This window comes from Alligator sinensis, unplaced genomic scaffold (genome assembly GCF_000455745.1).
Source record: "Alligator sinensis unplaced genomic scaffold, ASM45574v1 scaffold402_1, whole genome shotgun sequence".
NCBI classification, from domain to species: Eukaryota; Metazoa; Chordata; order Crocodylia; family Alligatoridae; genus Alligator; species Alligator sinensis.
Genome location: NW_005842089.1, coordinates 715,493 through 737,423, shown reverse-complemented (window position 1 = coordinate 737,423; position 21,931 = coordinate 715,493). Strand labels below are relative to the sequence as shown.

The 21,931-nt window shown below is 45.5% G+C and overlaps 1 protein-coding gene across 2 annotated transcripts in view; it reads left to right on the top strand.

Moving 5' to 3' along the window:
• Window positions 1-16,599, top strand: part of USP22 (ubiquitin specific peptidase 22) — a 176,871-nt gene extending 160,272 nt beyond the window's left edge. For both annotated transcript variants that reach the window (XM_025204565.1, XM_025204563.1), the window contains 7 exons: window positions 80-185; window positions 1,918-2,076; window positions 5,442-5,568; window positions 9,702-9,793; window positions 11,200-11,262; window positions 13,250-13,399; window positions 15,670-16,599. In XM_025204565.1, the coding sequence (XP_025060350.1) occupies window positions 80-185; window positions 1,918-2,076; window positions 5,442-5,568; window positions 9,702-9,793; window positions 11,200-11,262; window positions 13,250-13,399; window positions 15,670-15,712 (740 nt within the window). In that variant the 3' untranslated portion in view covers window positions 15,713-16,599. The remainder of the gene's footprint in view (window positions 1-79; window positions 186-1,917; window positions 2,077-5,441; window positions 5,569-9,701; window positions 9,794-11,199; window positions 11,263-13,249; window positions 13,400-15,669) is intronic.
• The last annotated feature ends 5,332 nt before the right edge of the window (window positions 16,600-21,931 follow it).

Genomic DNA, 21,931 nt, shown 5'->3' with positions numbered 1-21,931 from the left:
TTGAATGCACGGCTCCAGGCAAACCACAGCTCATCTGAGGGTTTTTAGCTTCTGAGCCTTTTCTTTTGCTTTCCTTCAGGTGATGATAATGGAAAGAAGGCCAACAACCCCAACCACTGTAACTGCATCATAGACCAAATCTTCACAGGCGGACTGCAGTCTGATGTCACGTGTCAAGTCTGCCAGTGAGTTTAATGTTGTTATTTCTGTATTCAGACGCAGAGGGGTTAATCTGCCAACGCAGGAGCAGACAGACTTTCCTTCTTATCCCATCAATAAAATATCAGCAGGCTTCCAGTAGGACCAGAACTGTTCACATACAGCGTCAGCTAAATGTAAGCAATTCAAAGGCAAGTGTAGATCAAGGCACAGTGAAAAATCTACTTGGAAAAGTACCAAAAAGATTATGGGTTTCTACCGATTAGGTTAGCATTTTATTGGCCTGCCAAATGTTCATTTCAGAAGTCAGAAGAGGAGAGCTCCATGAGCAATTGTTTTTTGATGGAGAATATGTAGCTGCCATCAGATCTGAAGTGAAACGACTCCAGTATTCATCCGTGTTATTATTTTTCTTAAGTTTCAAGCCTCAAATCTCAGAAGGTTTCCAGAAGGCTGGTATTACGTAAACTCAGGTACTGAGAGATAAAAGCTTACAAGAGTCAGGAGAAAAATGTTTTCTGTTCCATGCAATTGGGCAAGGGCACTTGCTTCAAGCAAATGGACATCGCTGTGGTTTAGGAGTAGGAGTGCCAGCACTTTTTTTTTTTTTTTTGTTCTGATCAGGTATTCCCAACAATTACCTGCACTGTCCTGCAAATAGATGGTTATAGTCTGCTCGTTTTAATCTGTTTTTGTATTTAATTTTCTGGACAAGCCTGCAGAGACCTCACCACAAAAATGATAGAGAATCATAGAAAAATATGTTGAATGGAGATGGTTTCCTTGAGGAACCACAGAGTCCATACATGATAATAGTGAGCTTCTTGTGGCATCTGCTAGTGGAATAATGTATTATGCCAAAATGTAAAAGAAATGTTAGCAAAGTTAAGGTGGAATTAGAAATTCCTTTTTTTTTTTTTTTTCCAAATATTTTGTATCAGTGAAGCTGAATGAAAGGAGGAAAGGTTATAAACTCAAGGAGATTTTTAGTAAGGGAGAGTGAAGGAGACAAAAAGGAAAAATTCAGTGGTTGGAGCCAAACATGCCATAATCTGAATGCTTAAGGAGGGCCACGTGCTCTGAGGGACTTCTCCCATCATCTTCCGCTTATTTGCTTATCTTGAGCCATCTCCTAGAAAAATATGAACAAGAACATGGTATATTTTTTGATTCTGTTACTCTCTAAGGTCTCAACTTCCAAATGCCATGGTAGATCCTTGCATGAACCATTAAGTTCCACGTGGCACACCATAGCAGAGCTAGGATTTTTGTCTGGATCCAGCTAGTACAGAGTCGAAGTTCTGTGTCACAGGCCAAGAACTGCTGCGCTAGTTTATTTGTATGGAGCCATTCAATTATCAAGATGAGCTTTTGCTTGAACAGGCCATGGTAGTACCAGGGCCAGATTTTGCATCTCTGAATAGCCCAGCCAGTTGGTCCTAAATCACTGGGTTCCATTAGGTAGTAAACTGTACCAAATTTATATCCTGCATCCAATATGTGCAATAAATTTCTTAAAATGTATAATTCTCCCTTTTATGTATTTTTAAATAAATCTCCAGCAAAGGAATTGGCTGTATAAATACTACATTGCATGCTGTTTTGTTGCACGGGCTTTCTGTGACCTGAGCGCCCTCTAGGGGCGAAGTAGAACTGATTGCTTTTTCTTGTAACCATGTAGTTTGCACCCTACAAGAGGTCACGTTTTGGAGATAGTTATTTTTAACTCCGGCAGCTAAATATTCAACTGTTTTCCAGTGGTGTTTCCACAACAATAGACCCATTTTGGGACATCAGTTTGGATTTGCCAGGCTCCTCCACCCCGTTCTGGCCGCTGAGTCCTGGGAGCGATGGCAGTGTGGTGAATGGGGAGAGCCATGTATCGGGCACCACCACGCTCACAGACTGCTTGCGAAGGTATGAAATGGGCATGACAGAATTTAACTGGGGAAATCATCTCGCTTGCTTCAGTTGTCTACAAGTGAGGAATAGCAGCAACCAGCAAGGGGAACAAGCACATCTTATACAGCATTATCCTTGAACCACTTTGTAGTGCCTAAAACAGAGTGAAAAGGAGCCAAAAGAACCTCATATTTAATGAGACCTAAATAAGAGCAGTTGTCTTCAGTGGGAAATAAAGTTGAGTCTGAGTCCAGCATCCTGGGAATGAAACTTCCACCACAGTTAGCCCCAAATGCCCTCCTTTCTGTTGCTTTCAGCAGAGGCCAGGGGTCAAATGGGCCATGAAAACTGACTTCCCCATTGACTCCTGGAGGTGGTTGGTCTAAGTCTGGTGCACAGCAGAGTAAGAGAACCTGTAGTGGTGGTTCCTGCCCTGCGGACGCAGGACTTCCTTCTCCAGGGCTGTCAGTGTAGGTAGGACCTGTTATAAATATGAACTTGGCTTCTGAGAAACTTGTTTCTAAAACTAACCTGAAACAAAGATGTTTGAGTGGAGGCTGAACTCCATTTCTAATCTGGGCTGTTATAAAGTAGAGTAGGGATAGATGCTTCTCCTAACTATTCTGCACTGTCTTAGTGGGAATCTAGAGAGTCAAGGTAAGAGTGGAAGTCTTAACTCAGGTGCTTTATTTTTATTGGCTCGGGTTATCAAAAACTGTTACAGCAGGTTACTGTTTGAAGCTGCAGAAAAGTATATTTTAAAAAATCTCCTGATGGCCTTAGAACAGGGGTGTAAAACATATGGCCTATGGGCTGGATTTGGCCCGTGGAACCGTTGTATCGGACCCACGAGCAGTGCATTGCCCCTCAGCTTTGCATGCTGCTTGCCCCTGGCATTGTCAGCCAGATAGAGCTGCATGCCATTGGGAGTGGTATGGAGCTGGGGCATGTGGCTGCATGGAGCAGCATTCATGCAGCTGCACACCTCCAGCTCTGTGCTGCTGCCCAGCAGCACGGATCTCTGGCCAGTCAGTAGCGTCAGAAACATGTGGCAGCACAGGTCTGGGGACATGCAGCCGCACAGAGCCATATTCATGCAGCACAGAGATGGGAGCACGCCTCTTCAAAGAGTCAGGAACATGACTGTGCTCCACACCCCCAGCTTTGTGTCACTCTCTAGCCAGAGTTTTGCACTGCCATGTGCCCCTGGCTTCGCATGCACACATGCAACTCCATGCAGCCGCATGCCCCCAGACCCACCTGACCAAATGCAGTCTCATGGATCTGGCCTGGGAGCAGGCCCTACAATCTGGATCCAGGCCCCAGCCCAGGGTGTTTGACATCCCTGCCTCTGAAGAGAAGGTACAACGTACAGTATCATTCACAACCGTCCTGATGGCTGTTTAAAACAAACAAACAAAAAATAGGTATTGATTTACGATAATGCATAATTTCTCTCTGCATAAATTATGGTAGAACTACTATAATGCCTAGTTTAATCCTTTTGAAGCTTAAGGCAGCTAAGCAGACATCCCCCAAAAAGACTTCATGGCACAAGGATGCGGTGTGCTACATTATGGGAAGAGTCAAATGTAAAGTGTGATTTTGATCCCGTTGTAAGGTGTAGGGGACCAAATAAGCCACTCCCAGTTGCTGATGTTACAATGTGGGGGAAGAGATGCAAAAACACGAGCTTTTAAAAAAATCCAGGGACAATTCTGAGTTAGAGACAGAGAGATAGGGAGGCAACAAATGTGACTACAGATTAGGTACATCTGGTCCTGCTTCCTGGATTAAAGGAGTAATCCAGCATCAGATTTCTAAACTCTGACTGTTTCAAGAATGTGGATTAAGTAAAACCAGAGATGAGGAGTGACTAAATCCATTAAGAAAGCCTACAGCAGAGGCAAATCAAAAACAGGGGTGCCTGAATTCTGGTGAGGCGCCAGAAGTGGTGAGGAGTAGAATTACAGGAAAAAGGTGATGTGAAAGGAAAAATATTCTGCTTCAAAGATACCACTGAGGTTTCTGGATTTATGAGCTAAGTTGAAGGCAGATGGTAAGAGAGGCCTTTCTTGGCCAAAAAGAGGATTCGTTGACGCATCCGATAACAGCAAGTTCTGATACAGCAAAGGGGCAACAGGAGATTGAATAGTGGAGGAGGAGACGAGGCAGGTGGAAGATGGGGTGGCTGTCACCCAGCAGTGACGGCTCAGTTCAGCACTAGCTGGAAGGAAAACAGATTGAATAGACAAGTAGACAAGGCCAAAAATATGGAGTCAATTTATGGCAGAGCTTAGGTGAGCCTTTGGACACTTGAAAAGGAGCATTTAGCAGAAGGATTCAGAACAGTAATGCAAATGTGGCTTACTGAGAAGTTCCCTGATCAAGACAAATCAGGAAAGCCATTGCTGCAATGGCCTCAGATAAAATGAGAACAGAATAAGATCAGTGATCAGAATCAATACCGCTTGGTCCTTGAGTCTGAGAGTCTGCAGTTGTCTGAAATTTCAGCTTAATATGTCTTAGCACAAAAACCTTAAAGCAGACATGGGGAGAGGGTGTTTGCCTGTGTACAGTGGGGAAGTTTACATTTGGAATTACCGGAATTGAAGTCTGCTCCCCTCGTCTCTCCTCTGGTGAGAGATTTAACTTAATATCGAGATCAATGAAGCCTAAAAGTTTTTTGTTGGGTTTTTTTTAAATGTATTTCTGTAAGAATGTATATGTGATAATAGCGTTTTGTCTTTGATTTCCCATGTGCTAACTGTTTCTGCCTCATAAGCTCCATCAAGCCGTTTTAAAAAACCTCTGCCTGATCTCAGCAATGAGCAATCAGCTTTTCAAAGTTGGATTTTGAATGTAAAACTTTTAGTTGCCATTAATGTTTTTCTTTAAAAATACTTTGAACTTGAAAGGAACTCTGTGCACACAAACCCGTCTCCTTCCAGAGTCCTCACCCCGTCTCCCCAAGGCTGTGGGCTGAAACGGCATGCAACTTGTCCACGTTTTTTGGACAAGCTGTGGGCTGGAGACAGGCATGTAACTTGTCCATGTTTTTTGGTTTTGAAAACAGAAAGTCTGTGCAGCCTGTCTAAAAAGGAACTGCTCTGTTGTGGTGGATGAACAAACGTTTCATCCCCTTCCTCCGCCACTGATGCATTTCAGGGCAGCTTGCCTAAGTTGAAGGTCTGACGTGGAAATCTGAACCACAGCGCTCTTCTGTTTGTAAGGCTTTTTTTTTCATTGTCACTTAAAAGCTGTAAGCTTCATCTCCTGTAGTGTCAAGGGGCCACAGGTGGAAATGAAAACTGTTTTCCAGATGCGCCGACAATAATTTGCCTACATTGTGCATCCCCTTCCTTCTTAATATTTTATAGGTTTACAAGGCCAGAACATCTAGGAAGCAGTGCCAAAATCAAATGTAGTGGTTGCCATAGTTACCAGGAATCTACCAAACAACTCACTATGAAGAAATTACCCATTGTGGCCTGTTTTCATCTCAAAGTAAGTTCACAAAGGGCAGGGTAGCTGAGAGAGTACAGACCCTGCTCCAGGAGGATGAATTGAGCTTCTGAAGATCTTTTCTATTTGGAACTCCGCTGTAACGAATGTATTGTAACATTAACAAGTTTAAAGGCCAGACGGCTTGCCTTTCCAGCTGTATTTTATATTATGGTACCCCACAAAATAGCACTTAGGAATGAAGAGGTAACAGAATTTCTGAACCAGCCCAAAAAACTAATCCCTAGCAGCACATGCTCCTCCTGCACAACAGAATGATTACTCACAAGGCACACAGAGCAAGAAGGGAAATAAAGATATCCTGAGCTTCAGCTGGAAGAGGGCCATAAATGTACTCAGTACGTTGAAGGGAAAAAAATGCCAAAATATGAGACTGCAATGGAGAAGGCTTCCTGTAACTTCCCAGCCAGTTCTCTTAAGATTACCCTGTGGTGGTTGTTAGCAATTTCAACCCAATTGATGTCAGATTCTGTGATGGGTAATAATGTAATAGATGGTCCCTCAGGTAGTTCAGCCCTGTGCTATTTATGGCTTTAACTACAAATAATATGATTATGATTCACAGGGAAGCAGGCAGGCAGTGCAGAGCATGGGTGTTTTTCTGACAGGCAGAGCCTCACGAGCAGTACCAGAATATGTTGCAGTAGCATCTGTCATAGTTACAGAGCTAACTGCGCTTCTGATCCCTCTTGGCTTTTCACATGCACACCCACCCTCTGACCTAACTCCCAGTCTCAAGGCAGTTTCAGAAAGCCTGAGCCTGAATTGATTCAATCTTTGCAAGTTAATCTAACCTGGCTAGGCTGAATCAATTTGTAACTGTACAGGCATCCCCTCTGGAATGACAAAATGCAGGCACATGCCTGCAGTGGCTCAGGCTAGAAGCCCGGGGAGCGCTAGCACAGCCCTCCCTTCCATTCTGCAGTGCTGAGCAGAGCGGGGCGTGGCCAGGCCCTGGCAGGAGGCTCTGATTAGGGAGGGGTTCCCCCTTTTCTGACCAGCCCAGCAGGAGATTGATAATGCAGTGTTTATCACCCCATTAAGAAAACAACAGAGGGACATTACCAGCTACCTATTGATTCTGCCTTTGTCCCATCTGCCACAGCACGGACCGTAACCAGCATGTGGTCTACTAGCTAATGCTGAGAGGTGTCTGTAAAGCAGAGGGAGGAGGGGAGCCGGGGGAAGCCAGGCAGATGCCTGCAGTCTTTGCCAGAGCTGCAGCCAGGGAGCAGAGGGGAGGGGCCAGCCCTGCTGTGAAGCAGTGAGCCCCACCCAGCCAGAGAGCATACCGGGATGCTGGAGGAGTCTAATTTAACTTAAACCAGTAGGAAGTCAGGGACAGACGTTGCATAAACCAGTTTGACCCAAATCACTTAAGTGTGATACTACATTCAGCCAAGTTTTTCTCAAACCAGTTTCAGCCACTTTCAAACCAGTTTATGTGCACTGAACATCTGCTCTGCTACAGGTTTAAACCAGTTTCTGATCACTTCAACCGGTTTATGTGTAATGTCTGTCCCTAGCCAAGTTATCACCTCTCCCAGGGTAGAATTGTGCAGTTCTCCAGGTCTCTGACTGGGTCTTGGGCTGTGGTCACAAGGCACTATCCACAAGCATCTCAACAGGCATGACTTTGGTTTTGGTCCTTGTCGTCCTCTTCATGGGAGCAATGACAGTGGTTGCTAATCACCAGGCAGCCTTGTATATTAAGGCATGATTTTACTCAGAACCAAATTGTATCCAAGGAAACCAACCTTAAAACAATAAAAGGCCTGTATTTATATACCAGGGGTATCCTTAGTTGCTTCCCCAGGGCTTGCATCTCTGGCTTCTGTGTCGGTCTCTCTCACCAAAAGCACCTACTCATCCTGTCCGCCCCACACAAAGGAGTCTCCGGAGGGTCCTTTTAACTGCTCTAGTATTTGTTTGATCTCTGCTCTCAGCAAAACAGCTGTGTCACTTCAGGCTGGAGCCTAGAAGTAGATGATTGTCTTGGAATTGCCCCCAGAACATTTGTTGAGAGGTTGCTTCTCTCTAGCTATTGTGTTTGGTTTCCTGCTTACTTTTTTAGCAGTCTAGCCTCCTGTTTAGCTGTTCATACTGTTATATATATATCAATGGAACCATGCTGCATAGTTCTGTTGAAATATAACATATTCCACTAGAACCATACAGTATCTTTATCACACCAGGTCACGTACTCTGTTATAAAACTATTACAGATCAGCATTCTTAGATTGCACAGCAACTCCACGTCGGCTACAGCTGCAGCCTGCAAATGGTTTTCCAGAGTTGGCCTATATAAAAACACTTATGGCTGTGCATTGCAGAGGTCAAAAAGGCATGGAACATCACAGCGAGATCCACATCCAAAGGAAAAGATTACTGTTCCTCCCTAATGTAGGAATAAAAATAACTGTTTTATGATAGACGAAACATGAGCTTCTACATTGGAGTTAGGGTCAGAAGTTACTTGTAATTTGTGAACCTGCTTGATCTGCTCAGACCAAGCCAGTTGATGGACCACAGCAAAACCCTCTCACTGTTTCCCACACCTGCCAGCATTTCCTAACTCGCCTCTAAGAGACGTTGAGTTTCAACCAGCTATCACACATCTGTGCCCCAGTCACTGTCAAGCAACAGGACAGTCCTCCAAGGTGACAATGGCCTAATCAGGACAGGCAGTAATGCAGTTTGCGCCTCCTCCCCTACTCCCAGCTGCTCTGAAATGGTCTGCTTAACAGAAAGATTGCTTTCAAGATGACTTGCTTGTTTTTCTTAGCAAAGTAGCGGAAAGAAGTGCTCAGAAGGTGAGGCTGCTCCCTGAGCAAGACAGCGTGAATGAGAGCGTAGGGAAGACATTTCGTCACAGTTCAGCATTTGTGTAGCCATCGCAAGAGAAGATTTTTGAAAATAAGTGATTTTCTCTACAAGTGATTTTGTTGCCCTCTCTGTTCAGTATTGAGATGTAACATTTCATGCATCAAGCCAGATTTGCAACAGCTCTATACCAATATCTGTAGACTCCAACAGCTGTTGTAATGATAAATTGTAAGTTATTTATGGTTTAGCAAATATCAGAATCATCGTGGAGGGCATATGTTCTGACATAGTTCATAATGCAATTAAAAAGATGAATGGAGAACCAGAAGTATATAAGTCTTAAGTTTTTGACATCCTGATCTGCTACTGGGGAATTGTTACAGCATTGCAGACAGAGAATAATTAACTAGGAGAGTAAATACAACAGAAGTTCTGAGAAATAGGGAAAGTGGCCCTCTTTAAATAGAAACCCATTCATCGCTTCCTGCTATTTGTTCCAGTTTAGTATTCAGAGTATGATGACAGGATGACATTGTATTGCCAACTCATCTCTCCATTTAGGAGAAGAGAGAGAGATTTTTTTTTTTAAGTTTTTCTTCCTTTTGGTCCTTACTTTGATTTAGGTTTCCTTTGCAGAGATGACTGGCATAAAGGTGCTGGTCTCTTGAGATGATTTCTTGCCTGATCAAATTGGTCTTATGGCACAGCTAAAGGCATAGCTGTCCCCAGAACACTTTACTCCCAAGTTTGTAAGCTCTTTGGAGCTAGGGCTGCCAGTTACCATGTTTGTGATTAGCACAATGACAGCCTGGCTCGCTTGAGTTTTCTGGGTGTCACCTCAGCAGAAGTGCCTCTCATAACCAAAACTGCCCATAATTGCGTCTGGCTCAACACTTAGGTCACCCATTCCATGTAGCAAGCTTTCGCCTCTTAGATTCATAGATGTTGGGTCGGAAGGGACCTTATAGATCTTCTAGTCTGACCCCCTGCCGTGGGCAGGAGAGAAAACTGGGCTCAAATGACCCCAGCTAGGTAACCTCTTCATTTATGTAGGTATTTATTTTCTCCAGGAATTGGGATGTTCCGGGGAAAACATGTTACAAGTGTTCTTGAACTTACCAATATATAGATTCTACCAGAAAAATACTCATTAATTTTAGTATCCCTTTCCTGCTGCATGATGTTCTTCTTTGGTTTCATTTTACTCCCTACATGAGATGCATACAAGGAAAGAACATGAGTCTCTTCTCCTAAAACCAAACAAAAACCCTTCCATTTTCTGTCTTTAGCGGTTTGAACATTCAGCTAAGCTGAGGCGAAAGATCACTACATACGTCTCCTTCCCACTGGAGCTGGACATGACACCATTTATGGCTTCCAGGTATGTTCAAGACTAAAAATCCCTCCAGAAACAAGGTTAATCTGGATACCAGTCGTGCATGTTGTGAAAGGTGGAACGTCCTTTGAGTCGGGGTTGTGGAACAGTGTGCATAGCAATGCGTGTTCAGGGATATCCATCCAAGCGCATCTGTGCAAAGGTTTGCCCTGGTTTCATGAAATCCATTTCAGAACAAACTTCAGTTGAACAGTGCATGTTGTGCATAAGCAAGGTCCTCCTCAGATGGTTTAAAACTTAGTTTTCTCTTAACATTGGTTTAGCTTCAGAGTTGTAGTTAAATGACAGAGGCATCTATTCCTCACAGCATTAAAGATCCAGCAATCCTTTGGGACCGCACCCAGAGATCCAAACTTTCCCCTGCCCTCCCATGTATATCTAAACATATATACAAGGTTAATTTAAAACCTCTTTCAGCATCTGTTCAGATGCCACGGGATCAAAAGAGAGCACAGTCCCCATTAATTAAAGGACATGTTAGCTATTACACTTGACCAGATGTATGCAGACCATTTTCACCCCAAATACCAATCACAAAAACACAAACTTTTATGTAAAAAATCCTTCCATAAGAGTTTGGTTAAGTGATCTGGGACAATAAATACGTACTAAGTATTACAGTCAAACTATTAGTTTGTGGGGTGTTTTGAAAGATTAAGTTGTTATTGTATAAATTTAATCTGAACCAGTAAAAGAACAATTTTAAAATCCTTTACCACAGGGAAACGTAGGTTGCTGCCAGGAAAGAGAAACGGCTCCAAGCCTCCAGTAAATTGCCTGTGTGATATCAGAGAAACTTATTTTATATCCGCGCATTCCAGAGTCTTTGAGGCTTTCCTGCTCCTCTGGGGAATTCTCTGTGGATAGACTAGATGGGTATTGATGGAAGGTTTCACATGTGATAGAATAGAGTCATTATTACATCAGGGTAATAGGCGCTGGGCTTTTTTGTAGCAGGGGATTCAGGAGTCAGGGTTTCATCAGCCTCTGAAACCATGAGGGAAATTGTATTGCTGTAGTCAAAATTGCAAAATAAACTTTCAAGTCAGAACAAGGGAGGTTGACTCACCATAGTTTAAGGAGTTAATGTAATTAGAGAGTCAAATAAATCTTTCCTTGAGCTGCCTTAAAGTTTGGAGACTCAGAAGCTGACTTAAGCATGCGCTTGCTCACAGGATGAGGCCCTGCTGGGAGAAGAAATCCCATTTAGGTGCCACTGCTGCGAGCACAAATAAAGCATCCTTAGTGCTTAGCAAGCCACTTGTACCACTGAGCATGGTCGTATTTATATCTGGAGGCAGAAAACAGGCTCTCAGTGCCACACGTGACCCCCTTACCTATGCTTGCAGTACTACTGCTTTAAGTAACTGTTTTTTGTATTTTTGTTGCAGTAAAGAGAGCAGGATGAACGGGCAATACCAGCAGCCTACGGATAGTCTAAACAATGATAATAAGTAAGTGGTACACTTCAGTCCTCTCCTATTGTGCATGGCGGCTGGCTTTAGCAAGGTGAAGTTGAATCTGGTCTGTGTCCTGCCGTGATAAGTGCATTGTCGTATTTTCCAGCACAGTCTGAACCATTGCGAAATAAAGCTTCATACTGCAGGTTTTACTTAGCCTTCATAGTTTTTGGCAACTCATGGTAGACTGAACACTAGTAGTGATGATATGGTATGAATTAGAAGTCGTTGGTATAAGAGTGAGAGAGGCTTTTTCTTTAAATGCTTTTACTTCTGTTGCAACAGGGGGTGGGAACTATCATTACTGACTCTGAGGAAGTTCCAGAGACTGGAAAAAAGCTACTGTTGTGCCAATATTTTAAAAGGGTAAAAAGGGATGACCCCAATAATTATAGGCCTGCCAGTCAGGCATTGATCCTGGGTAAAATAATGGAATGGCCGATATGGGACTCAAGTAAGGATTAAACTGGGGCAATTAATGTCAATCATCATGGGTTTATGGAAAATAGATCTTGTCACACAAACTGATATCTTTTTTTTATGCGGTTACAAGTTTGGTTGACATGGTAATAGGGTTGATGATGTAGACTTCTGTAAGGCATTTTACTTGGGTCCACATGACATTTTGATTAAGAAATTACAGCGATACAAAATTGCACATTAAATGGATTAAAAAAATGCTGCTGATAAGTCAAAATTTAAGTGGGGAATTGTCATCAAAGAGGTGAGCTTCCAATGAAGGCTCCCCCAGATTGTTTCTTGACCCTGGACTATTTAATATTTTTATCAGTGCCCCAGAAGAAAATAAAAATCGGGTGACACAAAGATGGGGGGAGTGGTAAATGGCACAAGGGACAATTCATAGCTATATGGTGATCTCAATCTTTCGGGTATGCTGAGCACAAGCCAGCGATATACATTTTTAATACAGACAGAGGTAAAGTCATGTGGGTGAAAGAAAGAATGTAGGCCATGCGCAGAGGATGGGATAGTCTCTCCTGGGAAACAAGGTTTTCAGCCCTCTGAAAAAGGCTTGGGAGATGTGCTAGATAATAAGGTAGCATGAGTTCTCAGTGTAACACCATGTCCCAAAGGGTTAATATGATTTCTGGATGTACCAACAGGGCAACATTGGGTAGGAATAGGAGGTTATAATGTGTTTGCTACAGCCACTACTGGAAAACTGATCTGGTCTGGGGTCCACAGTTAAAGAAGAAAAATTGAAGAGAGTAGAGAAGAGTCATGGGAATGACTGAAGGATTGGGCAAATGCCTTTTAGAGTGAAATACTCAAGGAGCTCAATCTGTTTGGTTTAAGCGGTGATTTAATCACGGCCTATAAGTACCTCTGGGGGTGGGGAGGGGAGCGAAGAACCACAAAGCGCTCCTTGCTATAGCACACTAAAGGTATAACTTGATCTGGTGACTGGAAATCCAAGTCAGACAAATTCAGGCTAAAAATAGGGAGCAAACTGTTAATAGGTAGGGTAACTAACCACTGCATCAGCTTACCTTCACTGGAAATGTTTAACTCCAGATAGGGATGTTTTTCTAGAGCTTTGCTATAGTCCAAAATGGACAAAGGGGAGGGAAGTGCTATGGCCTGTGTTATACCAGGGGTCAGACAAGATGATTAAAATTGTCCCTTCTAGCCTTATTGCCTACTGATAGAAATCTATTTATTTTCAAAGAAAAACCTCTGACCACTCTCCCAGAGCTGTAATAGCACAATCGGTTTCAGGGAGTAGCAAGATAAGGGGGGAAACCGCGGTTCTTTTTCTTTAGATGAAGGCAACCCATCCCCACCCACGGTTAAGTGTACTGGTGTGTTAATGCCATTAAAGATCCCATCCGCTGCTTATGCACATGCATAGACGAGCACAAGTTTCTACATATATGAAAATGCCAAGTGTTTTTCTTTCTTTTCTTTCCCCCCCCCGCCATGGATCCTATCATTCAGTAACCATGCTTTTCCCCACCAGGTATTCCTTGTTTGCAGTAGTTAATCACCAAGGAACCTTGGAGAGCGGGCACTATACCAGCTTCATCCGGCAACACAAGGACCAGTGGTTCAAATGTGATGACGCCATCATCACCAAGGCTAGCATTAAGGATGTACTAGACAGTGAAGGGTAGGTTGTGGACAAACAAGGGGATGGGAAAGTTTTGTCTTTAATACAAGACCCCATGTTGGTGGAAGGAAGACAGTTGTTATGAAGCAGAAAAGGGGTGTGGTGAGAGCCACAGGCGAGTGAGTGGCAGCTGGACAGGGTGAGAAAGAAGTCGAGTTTGAAAAATGCTGTGAAAGTACCTTTGTAGGAGATCCCCCTGCCAAACATCTAGAGGAGGTCGCCCCAGGAAGGAGGAAGCAAGTCTGACCCAGCAGCTTGACCACTGAGACAGTGAAGGCCAACTTCCAGCTCTGTCTGTGCATCATACAAGACTGGTGTCTGTAACTGGCACTCATGTTCACTGTCTCCTACAAGGAGACACAAGATCCTACAACGTCACCAACAGGACAGGTGCTCTGTCCCCATTTCCTTCTCCACCTGAAGTCACAAAGATCAGGAAGACCTTTTTAAGCTTTTGCAAATGGAAGAGGCTTGTTTGGCCCCAGCTGACGATCAAACAATATGGTGTTGAGTGTCATATAAATATCTGAACAGACACCCCGAAAACAAAAGCCATGACTCTGTATGAAAAGCCAGGTAAAACCCCTCTAAGATTACTATAACGGCAAGCGATTGAAGAAAAGCCAGTAGGAAACGCTGAACCACAGAGAGGCAGGGGAGTGCGGAAAGCAGGTGTGACGCTAGTACTTTTAATTTTTCCTTTCAATTGATTTTATGTTGACACTGTGGCTTTAACTCTTTGCATCCAGCAAGTACTGGGAAGTTGCACAAAGGCATTTGTACACGTTTGTCATTCGAGAGGCATCAGGGATTGTGTTCTATTTTGAGAATAAATAAGACAACTTAAAATCTGTAATCGCCTCCATGCTGGCATTTCCAACCATGGGTTTGGTATTGGAAAGATCAGATCTGTTTTGTTCTTGTTTTTAATTATACCTGACATTTCCTTTGATTGCTGTAGGCACAGATGTTCAGTTTACAATTTTTTAATAGGTTTTCACTTTTCTTTTTCTGAAATTCAGCCTGGCAATGTGCATTTGCTTTATAATACCCATTTTTTAGTGCCAAATTATTTTGCTTCATTCATTCATTCTAAAGGTCAGTGGACCAAGTTAGTTTAGTGGGTTTTTGTTTTGGAAGGAGACAGGTAACGGTGCTTCTGGGGCTGGTCTCATCTGTGGAAGTAGCTCGCAGCTCCTCTCAACAGTAGCCTCCCCAGCTGATATAAGACACAATGTTAACTAACTGAAAGGAATCTTATCCATTTAGTCGCTATCTAAATAAATGCTGACTCTGACTGGGCCTCCATCTGTGGAAGGAGGCAAAAGGTTAAGGGAACTCTATGGGAGGGGGAGGAAATGAGAGGTAATAGTCTTTTTGTGGCACTCAGTCTCCAATTTTAACTGAGCCTTGCAGCAAACCTGCTGAGATGTGGTGGGGAGGGAGAGGGGATGGGATGCACAGGGTTTGCTTCACTGAACTGCAGGCTTCATATGGGTATAGAGTTCAGTAGTCTTATAGCAGTCCTCAGAAAGACTGCATGGTATTTTGGAAGAGAAGAGAAGTTTTATCCAGTTGAAACCACAAAGCAAAGCATAGGTAGGTGCGTTAGATACGCTGCAGGTCAGATTTGGGTGGGTATGCAAGGGTCCTTGGTTCTTTTTAAAATCAAGGGGAACTGGATCTTTAACAATTAAGTGGTGGAGACCTCAGTCTTACAGCTGCCTCAGAAAATGGCCCCTCCAACAGTCCATGGGCTTGAAGGAGTGGGTGTCCCAGGCAGAATCTCCATCGCCATTTTTTACAGCATCCTCAGTCGAGTGGAGATCCTCCCCACTTCCCCAAGTAGTAACCTAGCGCACTCCTGCTTAGCTTTCAAACCGTGACTATAGCTGCAGGGTGCACAGTCAAAGAGGTTTGTAAGACCCGGCTAAACAAAGCCTTGGCTGGCATGATCTAGTTGGGGATGGTCCTGCCTCGAGCAGGGGGTTGGACTAGATGTGACCTCCTGAGGTCCCTTCCACCCCTCACTTTCTAATGAACAGATTGGGCTGGTGATAAAATCCTTTCAACTGACTTTTCCTGGTCGTTGTAGGAAGCGGACACGCTTCCCTGGAATCTTTCCTTAAAAATGTGTGTGTGTGTGTATATATTAAGCTAATAGTCCTCTTATCATGAGTGGGTCATTAGAAATATAAAGCTGCTGTAATGTGCAGATAAAATGGTGTCTTTTCTTCTTTTTTTTTTCTTTCCTTTTCTTTTTTTTGCAGATATTTGCTGTTCTATCACAAACAGTTCCTGGAGTACGAGTAGCCTTATCCAGCAGCTTGTCAGATGAATGAAAGGAAGCAAATAAGCAAGCCTTCTGAAATGACACACAAACCTACCTGAAATGAAAAGACCCATTAAACAACAACTAGCACTGAGCTGTAACAGGACCTACTTGACACTGGCTCACAGCCTGGCGGAGTAAGAAACGAACAATGTCCAATGTGTATGCAGTCCCGCAAGGACAGAAAGGGGGGAAAATAAAGAGGCTACAGTCAGTCACGTAAGAGAGGAAATATTACAATGAAAGGAATGCTCTGGGTGGGGAAACGGGAGCAGAGGAGTCCGGGCAATGGTACATCTCCTGTGGTCCTCCGAAATGTGTGTGGGAAGGCAAGGGGGGTGTACCCTCATCTCCATACAGCATCTTCTCCATTGGTGCTTCAGCTCCAACTGACCAATCATATAACAGTTATAATTCAAAAAAAAAATCCAAGCCCATTTTTTTTATGCATATGGGTCTGAAAGCAGTGAAGTGGAGGAGGAGGGGATGACACAATTAAGGACTTTGCAAGTATCTTTTTATTTGTGAATTTTAGTTATTAAATAAATACAGTATGAAACTATTAGACTCTTTTGTTTCGACAAACTTAAAAAAGAAAACCCTGGATTGTGGAACCGACGCGACAGTACTGAGACAGGTTTCCAAGCATGCCTGCGGCCCAGGTACCATTGATGCCACTGGACTGCTCATCACAGCATCAGCACAGAGTCTTGTTCTGTTTGAGCCCTTTTTTTTTTGTTTTTGTTTTGTTTTCTATAAATAGCTATTTTCTTAATTTTTTTTCCTTTTATTCCCTTTTTTTCACGAGAATGAAATTCATAAATGCAACCATCAGTAAAATGAATGAATTGGCGTGTTTATACTGTAAGAGTGGTCTTGGTTCTTTTTGTTTCGGGGGGAAAAAAATGTTGTGTGTCGGTTTGATTTAGCAAGGAGGTGGCGTTTGCAAGACCCTTGGTATTGAAAATGTACCATCTGCTAGAGATGGCTGCTGCCAGTGGAGCAGGGAGGGATGGCTCTGCTGCTATGGAGCACTTCTGCAATGCACTGGCTAGGAAGTAAACAAAGCGTTTTCTCCCGCTGTATTCACCAGGCTTTCACTGGCTCCTTGTGTCCTCCCACATCTGTTAACTCTTTGCATACGTCTCTCTCCTGTGTCTGATCCCAGCCTCCTCATCGGTGTCCTTTGCCCTTAGTTGCTGGCACACTTCGGCCTTGTCACAAATGCATTTCTGTTCCCTTCTCTCTCCGCTCTCTTTATAAGTGTCCTATTGGCCAGCCTGGCTACCGGCGTAACTCGACATGCGCTGTCTTACTCCCAGGAGGCTGGGACATAAATTGTATTGCAGTCCAAGGGGGAAAGGGTTTGTTCACCTCTTAACCCTTTGCAATGCAAAGCTTGAAAACAGTAATAAAAATGGTTTTGCCCCTCTCCCCTCCCCTGCACGGTGGGTTTTACAAACCTTGGTCTGGTCAAGCTTTAGCCCCTGTATTTCTGTGTAAGGGCTACATGGAAAAGGTCTTGTTCTATCTCTGCATATGTACTCAGACGTGTTGGCAGCAGCAGCAAAAGATTCTCCTTGTCAGGGGTGCAGCCTGGACTGGGGTGGTCAAGGCAAAGAGAGCTTGTCTGCAGAGCTAACCGGAGAATGAGAAAAGGTTAAACCGACCCCTGTCATCTGGAGACAACTCACCTGTGCCTACCTGCATAAGACAGATCTGGAGAGCAGTGTGGTGTACTTGGCGGAGGGGACGGGAGGAGACTAAGCAAAGCTATTTCTGGAATGAGCATCTTGCAACTGAAGCTCCACACCAGACTGGATTCCCATTGTTGATTCACGTGCCCAGAGGAAGACAACAAGCCAGCCCTTCTGTAGTGCAAGAGGTTTCTGCAACACCCGCTGACAGCAGCAGAAGCTCAGAAGTCTATTTGAACCAGCTAGCATCTAGTGCACCCACCAGCCAAATACGGGAAGCAAACCTGAAGGGGCTGGGGCCAGCAGGCAGCACGGTTCCTGCTTGGCGGGTAGTACACTGGGCTTTCTTAACCTGTCTGCCCCATCCTCCAGCTTGGAGGAGTTCAGACTTTATTTGGTGACGATCGCATTTAAGTGGGTGCTGCAGAGTTGTCGTAGCAAAGGAAAGAACTGCAGATGGAGTGTAAAGGATCGTGCGCGCACGCACCCAGAACCGCGTGTGCTTATTGTGTAGACGCTTGACGACGGCTTCTGCTACCTTTTTAATAATGCAGCAAGCTCTCAGTGGACGAGAAGAAGCAGCCTCTCGTTATTCCTCAGCCTGTGTTTCCTGATGCAGCTTGAGCCACCACCTTGGATGTTACCGAAGACGGGGCACCACCTTGTGGCAGAAAGGCATCCTTGGCTGTGTGACGCCGAAAGCCTAGCCCTCCCTTTCCTTTCCTGCTGCCGAAGGCGAAGGAAGGAATTGTGTTCTTGCTGGCGCAGGTTCATCCACGGGAGCAAGCCCCGTCCGACGTGTTCATCGCGTGCAAGGAAAGGGCTCGGGAGACAAAGCCAGCTCTGTGGAACCAGCCTTTATGCTCCCTGTTATGTGCTAGGGGAAGGCACATCCTTGGCATTAGCAGATCTGTGATGACATGTATTTTTCAAGGAGTGGGGGGAGGGTGCCTTTCACGGCTGTGCTTCATTTGAATCTAGAGTTTCAAGCAAGCGGAAAGCTGCTTTTGGCTGGAAGGTCGGTCCCTGCATCCTCTGCAGAAAGGCTGGTTGATACCTCCAGCAATAGTAAATCATGATGACAGGGGAGTGGCAGGATTGCCACCACTGTGACAACCAGTGCCCTGTAAAAATCTCTGCCTCACTAGGCCTTGTGCTGTCTCTGCCTCTGCATAAAAGATGTTAAGATCCTGTTCCAGACACGTACGTTAGAGAACCAGGAGGATCCCTGCTGCTGTCTTGCCCCCACTGCTGCTTCTCCACGTCAGCTCCCGAGAAACCCAGCAAGGCCTTCGGTGCTTCGTAAGGGCACGGGCTGTGATGATGCCTGCCTTGAAACCGGCCCACAGCTAATTATCCTGTTGTTTCGACTCCTGACTTTAAACGCATTCTGGAAAGCAGCTCAACCTGCCCCTTGCGTGCTGAGCACTGCCCTGACCAAGCAGCAGAAGAAATTCCCAGTGACTGGGTGGAAGCAGCGTGTGCAACACGGCACATCACGCTTAGCTGCTGGTGTTGACATGGCTTTGTACATGAGGCAAAAATAAAGGCCAGAGACCCTTACTATGCCGTCTGTTGACCCCTTCCCTCTCCCCCGGCCTCTTGACTAGGGGGAGATCATCATTTCAGTCCATTTCTTCAAGGCGCCTTGTACTTTCGGTTACAAAACAGGGGTTTTATAGAGGGACCCTCGGGAAGGTTAATCTGAATTAACTGCAGGTGTGATTTTTAAAGGGGCTTAATTACACTGCATTAAATCCTTGTCTAGATGCTTTTAAGGTAGGGGCATGTGCATATTTTTGCTATGCAGAAAAAGGGGCTGGACTTTACTGGGCATAAACTGCTCTGAAGCTACTGGCCAGGCGCACTCTCCCCCTGCTCGGTGAATAGAAGCAGCAACGTCTCCCTTGAAGGAGGCGGCTTCCACTTTGACTCATAGAGAAGTCAGGTTGCAAGGGACCTCTAGTCCCAGCCCCAGCCCGAGGCAGGGTCTTCCCTATCCAAACCGTCCCACACAAATCCGTGGGGCAGGAGCGTTCGCACAGGCCATCAGCACAGAGTAGTAGATGCACGATGCAGCCTCGCCCACGTCTACGCTGCAGTAATTGTTCATCCGTCCTTGCCCTGATTCAGAATGAAAGTGGCCTTAATTCAATTTAGCCAAATTCACTTTGGCGAACGAGCAAGCGAGCCGAGCAGGCCACTGCGAGCTCCCGCTGCCTCCGTTCCTATTAGACGGGTACGTCGCTAACCTCGCTCGGAGGAAGTCAGTTCTGCCGTGCGCGGCCAGCTGTAATTAGGTAGCCGCAGCTGCCTGGATGCAGACTCTGTTGGTTCTCTCGAGTCTGTTGCATTAACGCGTCTAATTGTTTGTACTTGGCGTTTGCAAATATCCCATTCTCTCGTTGCCTATCGGGCTGACGGCTTATTCTGTGTTCCTTTTCCCCTCAATATTGATACAATGATTGTTTGTACTAAATTCCCATAGAAAGGGGGGAGGGGGAGGGCATGTGGAACATTCACCTCCCATTTATCATAATAGCTTGGCGCCTGACAGGCTTTTTTCTGCGGTCTCCAGGATTGCAGCAACGCAGGCTGCCTTCTGTTGTAGGGCACGGCTGTTCTCCCTGCCTCCGTCGCAGCCAGTGCCAGAGAAAAGCTAGCACTTAATAGCAGCTACAGCATGGGCCGCTCGACTGCGCGGGTTGCTTGGTAACGGGAGGGAGGCCTGCCAGAGGGCAAGTGGACTCTGAATTAATGAATGAATGAGAACAGCATCCGGCCTTCTTGCGAACAGGGGGACTTGGCTCGCGAGAGTCGAGCAGCGTGTGCTGTCATGCTAACTGTTTTTTTTTTTAATGTTGCTTTGTTTGAGCTGTTAATGAGCACTTCAGCCCCCTTGAGACAGATCCTGGTTGCAACTGCGCTGCTTACGGGGGGTGGAGATCTCCGGCTGAGATTTTTTTTTTTTTTTTTTTTTTTGGTGATTTATTTCACTTATGAGGCTCTGCCTCTTTTGGCAGACACCGGGGAGCGAGGATTGGAGCTGTTTCCCCACAGTGACTAGGATCGCTTCCCCGGGCATTGTGAGAGAGAGCCCAGAGCATCTGAGCTAAGCTAAGCTAAGCTGCTGGCCTTGAAGCGTTACGAGCGCCGCGTCTCGGGAGACGGCTCGTTTCGTTTCTCGGTGGCCAATTCATACCTGGCCTGGGTTGATGATCAGCTGAAGCTGCTACCCTCTGATCTCTGTTAGGCTCATGTCAAGCGAAATTTCTGTGGTCTCAATCTAGTTCTCAGAACAGGAGTGCCTGCACACAAAACAAATCCCGGGGGATACCCACATCGCCCTTTGCTGGCAGGGCAGCCAAAACGAGCCTTATGGGGACAGAAGCCCTTGCTCAGGCCTGAATAGTCTCCATGGCTTGAGGTATCTTGAGCCATGCTGGCCCGGGCGTGCAGGGCCGTCCTGCACTCGCGTCGTGTCATTGCTTCATTCTCCAGGGCTGTTCATGAAGCACCTCTCCCCAGCGCGGTCGTTATCCACAGAGAAAGCAAGAGGTGCCGTACCTTGCAGGGGACCTCGCATATCCTCTCCACTGTGCATGGAGGAGTATTGAGCAATTCAGTTCTGCGCTCCAGATGCTGCTGAACAAAGCTCAGTAAACAAACTGCATAAGGGAGCAGCTTCCTATCCCTCGTCTATAAATGTCACACGGGTAAGAAATAGCAATAATGACCTGTAGGCTGAGCTCTTCCTGGCAAGCAGCGACCGGCTGGTTTTGCATCATCCTCCAGCCAGTCATTAACTGCCAGGAAACAGCCCTTGTCTTCAACCACCGTGTCTCAGTTTGAAACCGCTTGGGCCTAGAGCTGCCGTCTGTGCTGGGTACCGGACATCCACCTCCTCCCTCTTCAACAGCCTCATTCTCCTCCATTACGACTTCCACAAAGACCAACAACTCCCCTGGTAGCTGCTGACCGAGACAGAAACCTCCCGTTCCCTGTAAGCCCCAATGATGTGAGTGATGCTCCCTGTTGCACACAGCCCTGCCCGCCCCTCCCATGCGAGAGGCCCACAAACGTGTGTTATTTTTTAACAGGAAAGTACAATATCATCAGTTTGTGCCATCGTCCTGATAGGCAGGCCCTGTGCCTCGGCTGGCAGCATTTCAAGGCTCAGTCGGCGGATTTGAGAAACCAGGCTGGAGAAGAGGAGATTTGATGCAAGTCTGGGAAGGCTTCACCTTTCTTCTGTGTTCATTGTCCTAAAGGTACATGCCGTGCAACTAAAGAGAGGTCCCTGCCATTGCATCCCTCTGCAGGGACTTCAACTACTGTATGGGAGAATGTGGAGACAGAGATTGCTGCTCTGAGTCTGAGTGCCATTTTGGGTCTGCCAGAGCCAAGCAGTTCGTTAGGTGAGCTTGGATAAGCCATCAGACAGCAGTGTGGCCAGTGTCACATCTGCCTGCCTTTTGACCCCACCCCAGCCTGAATGGCCAA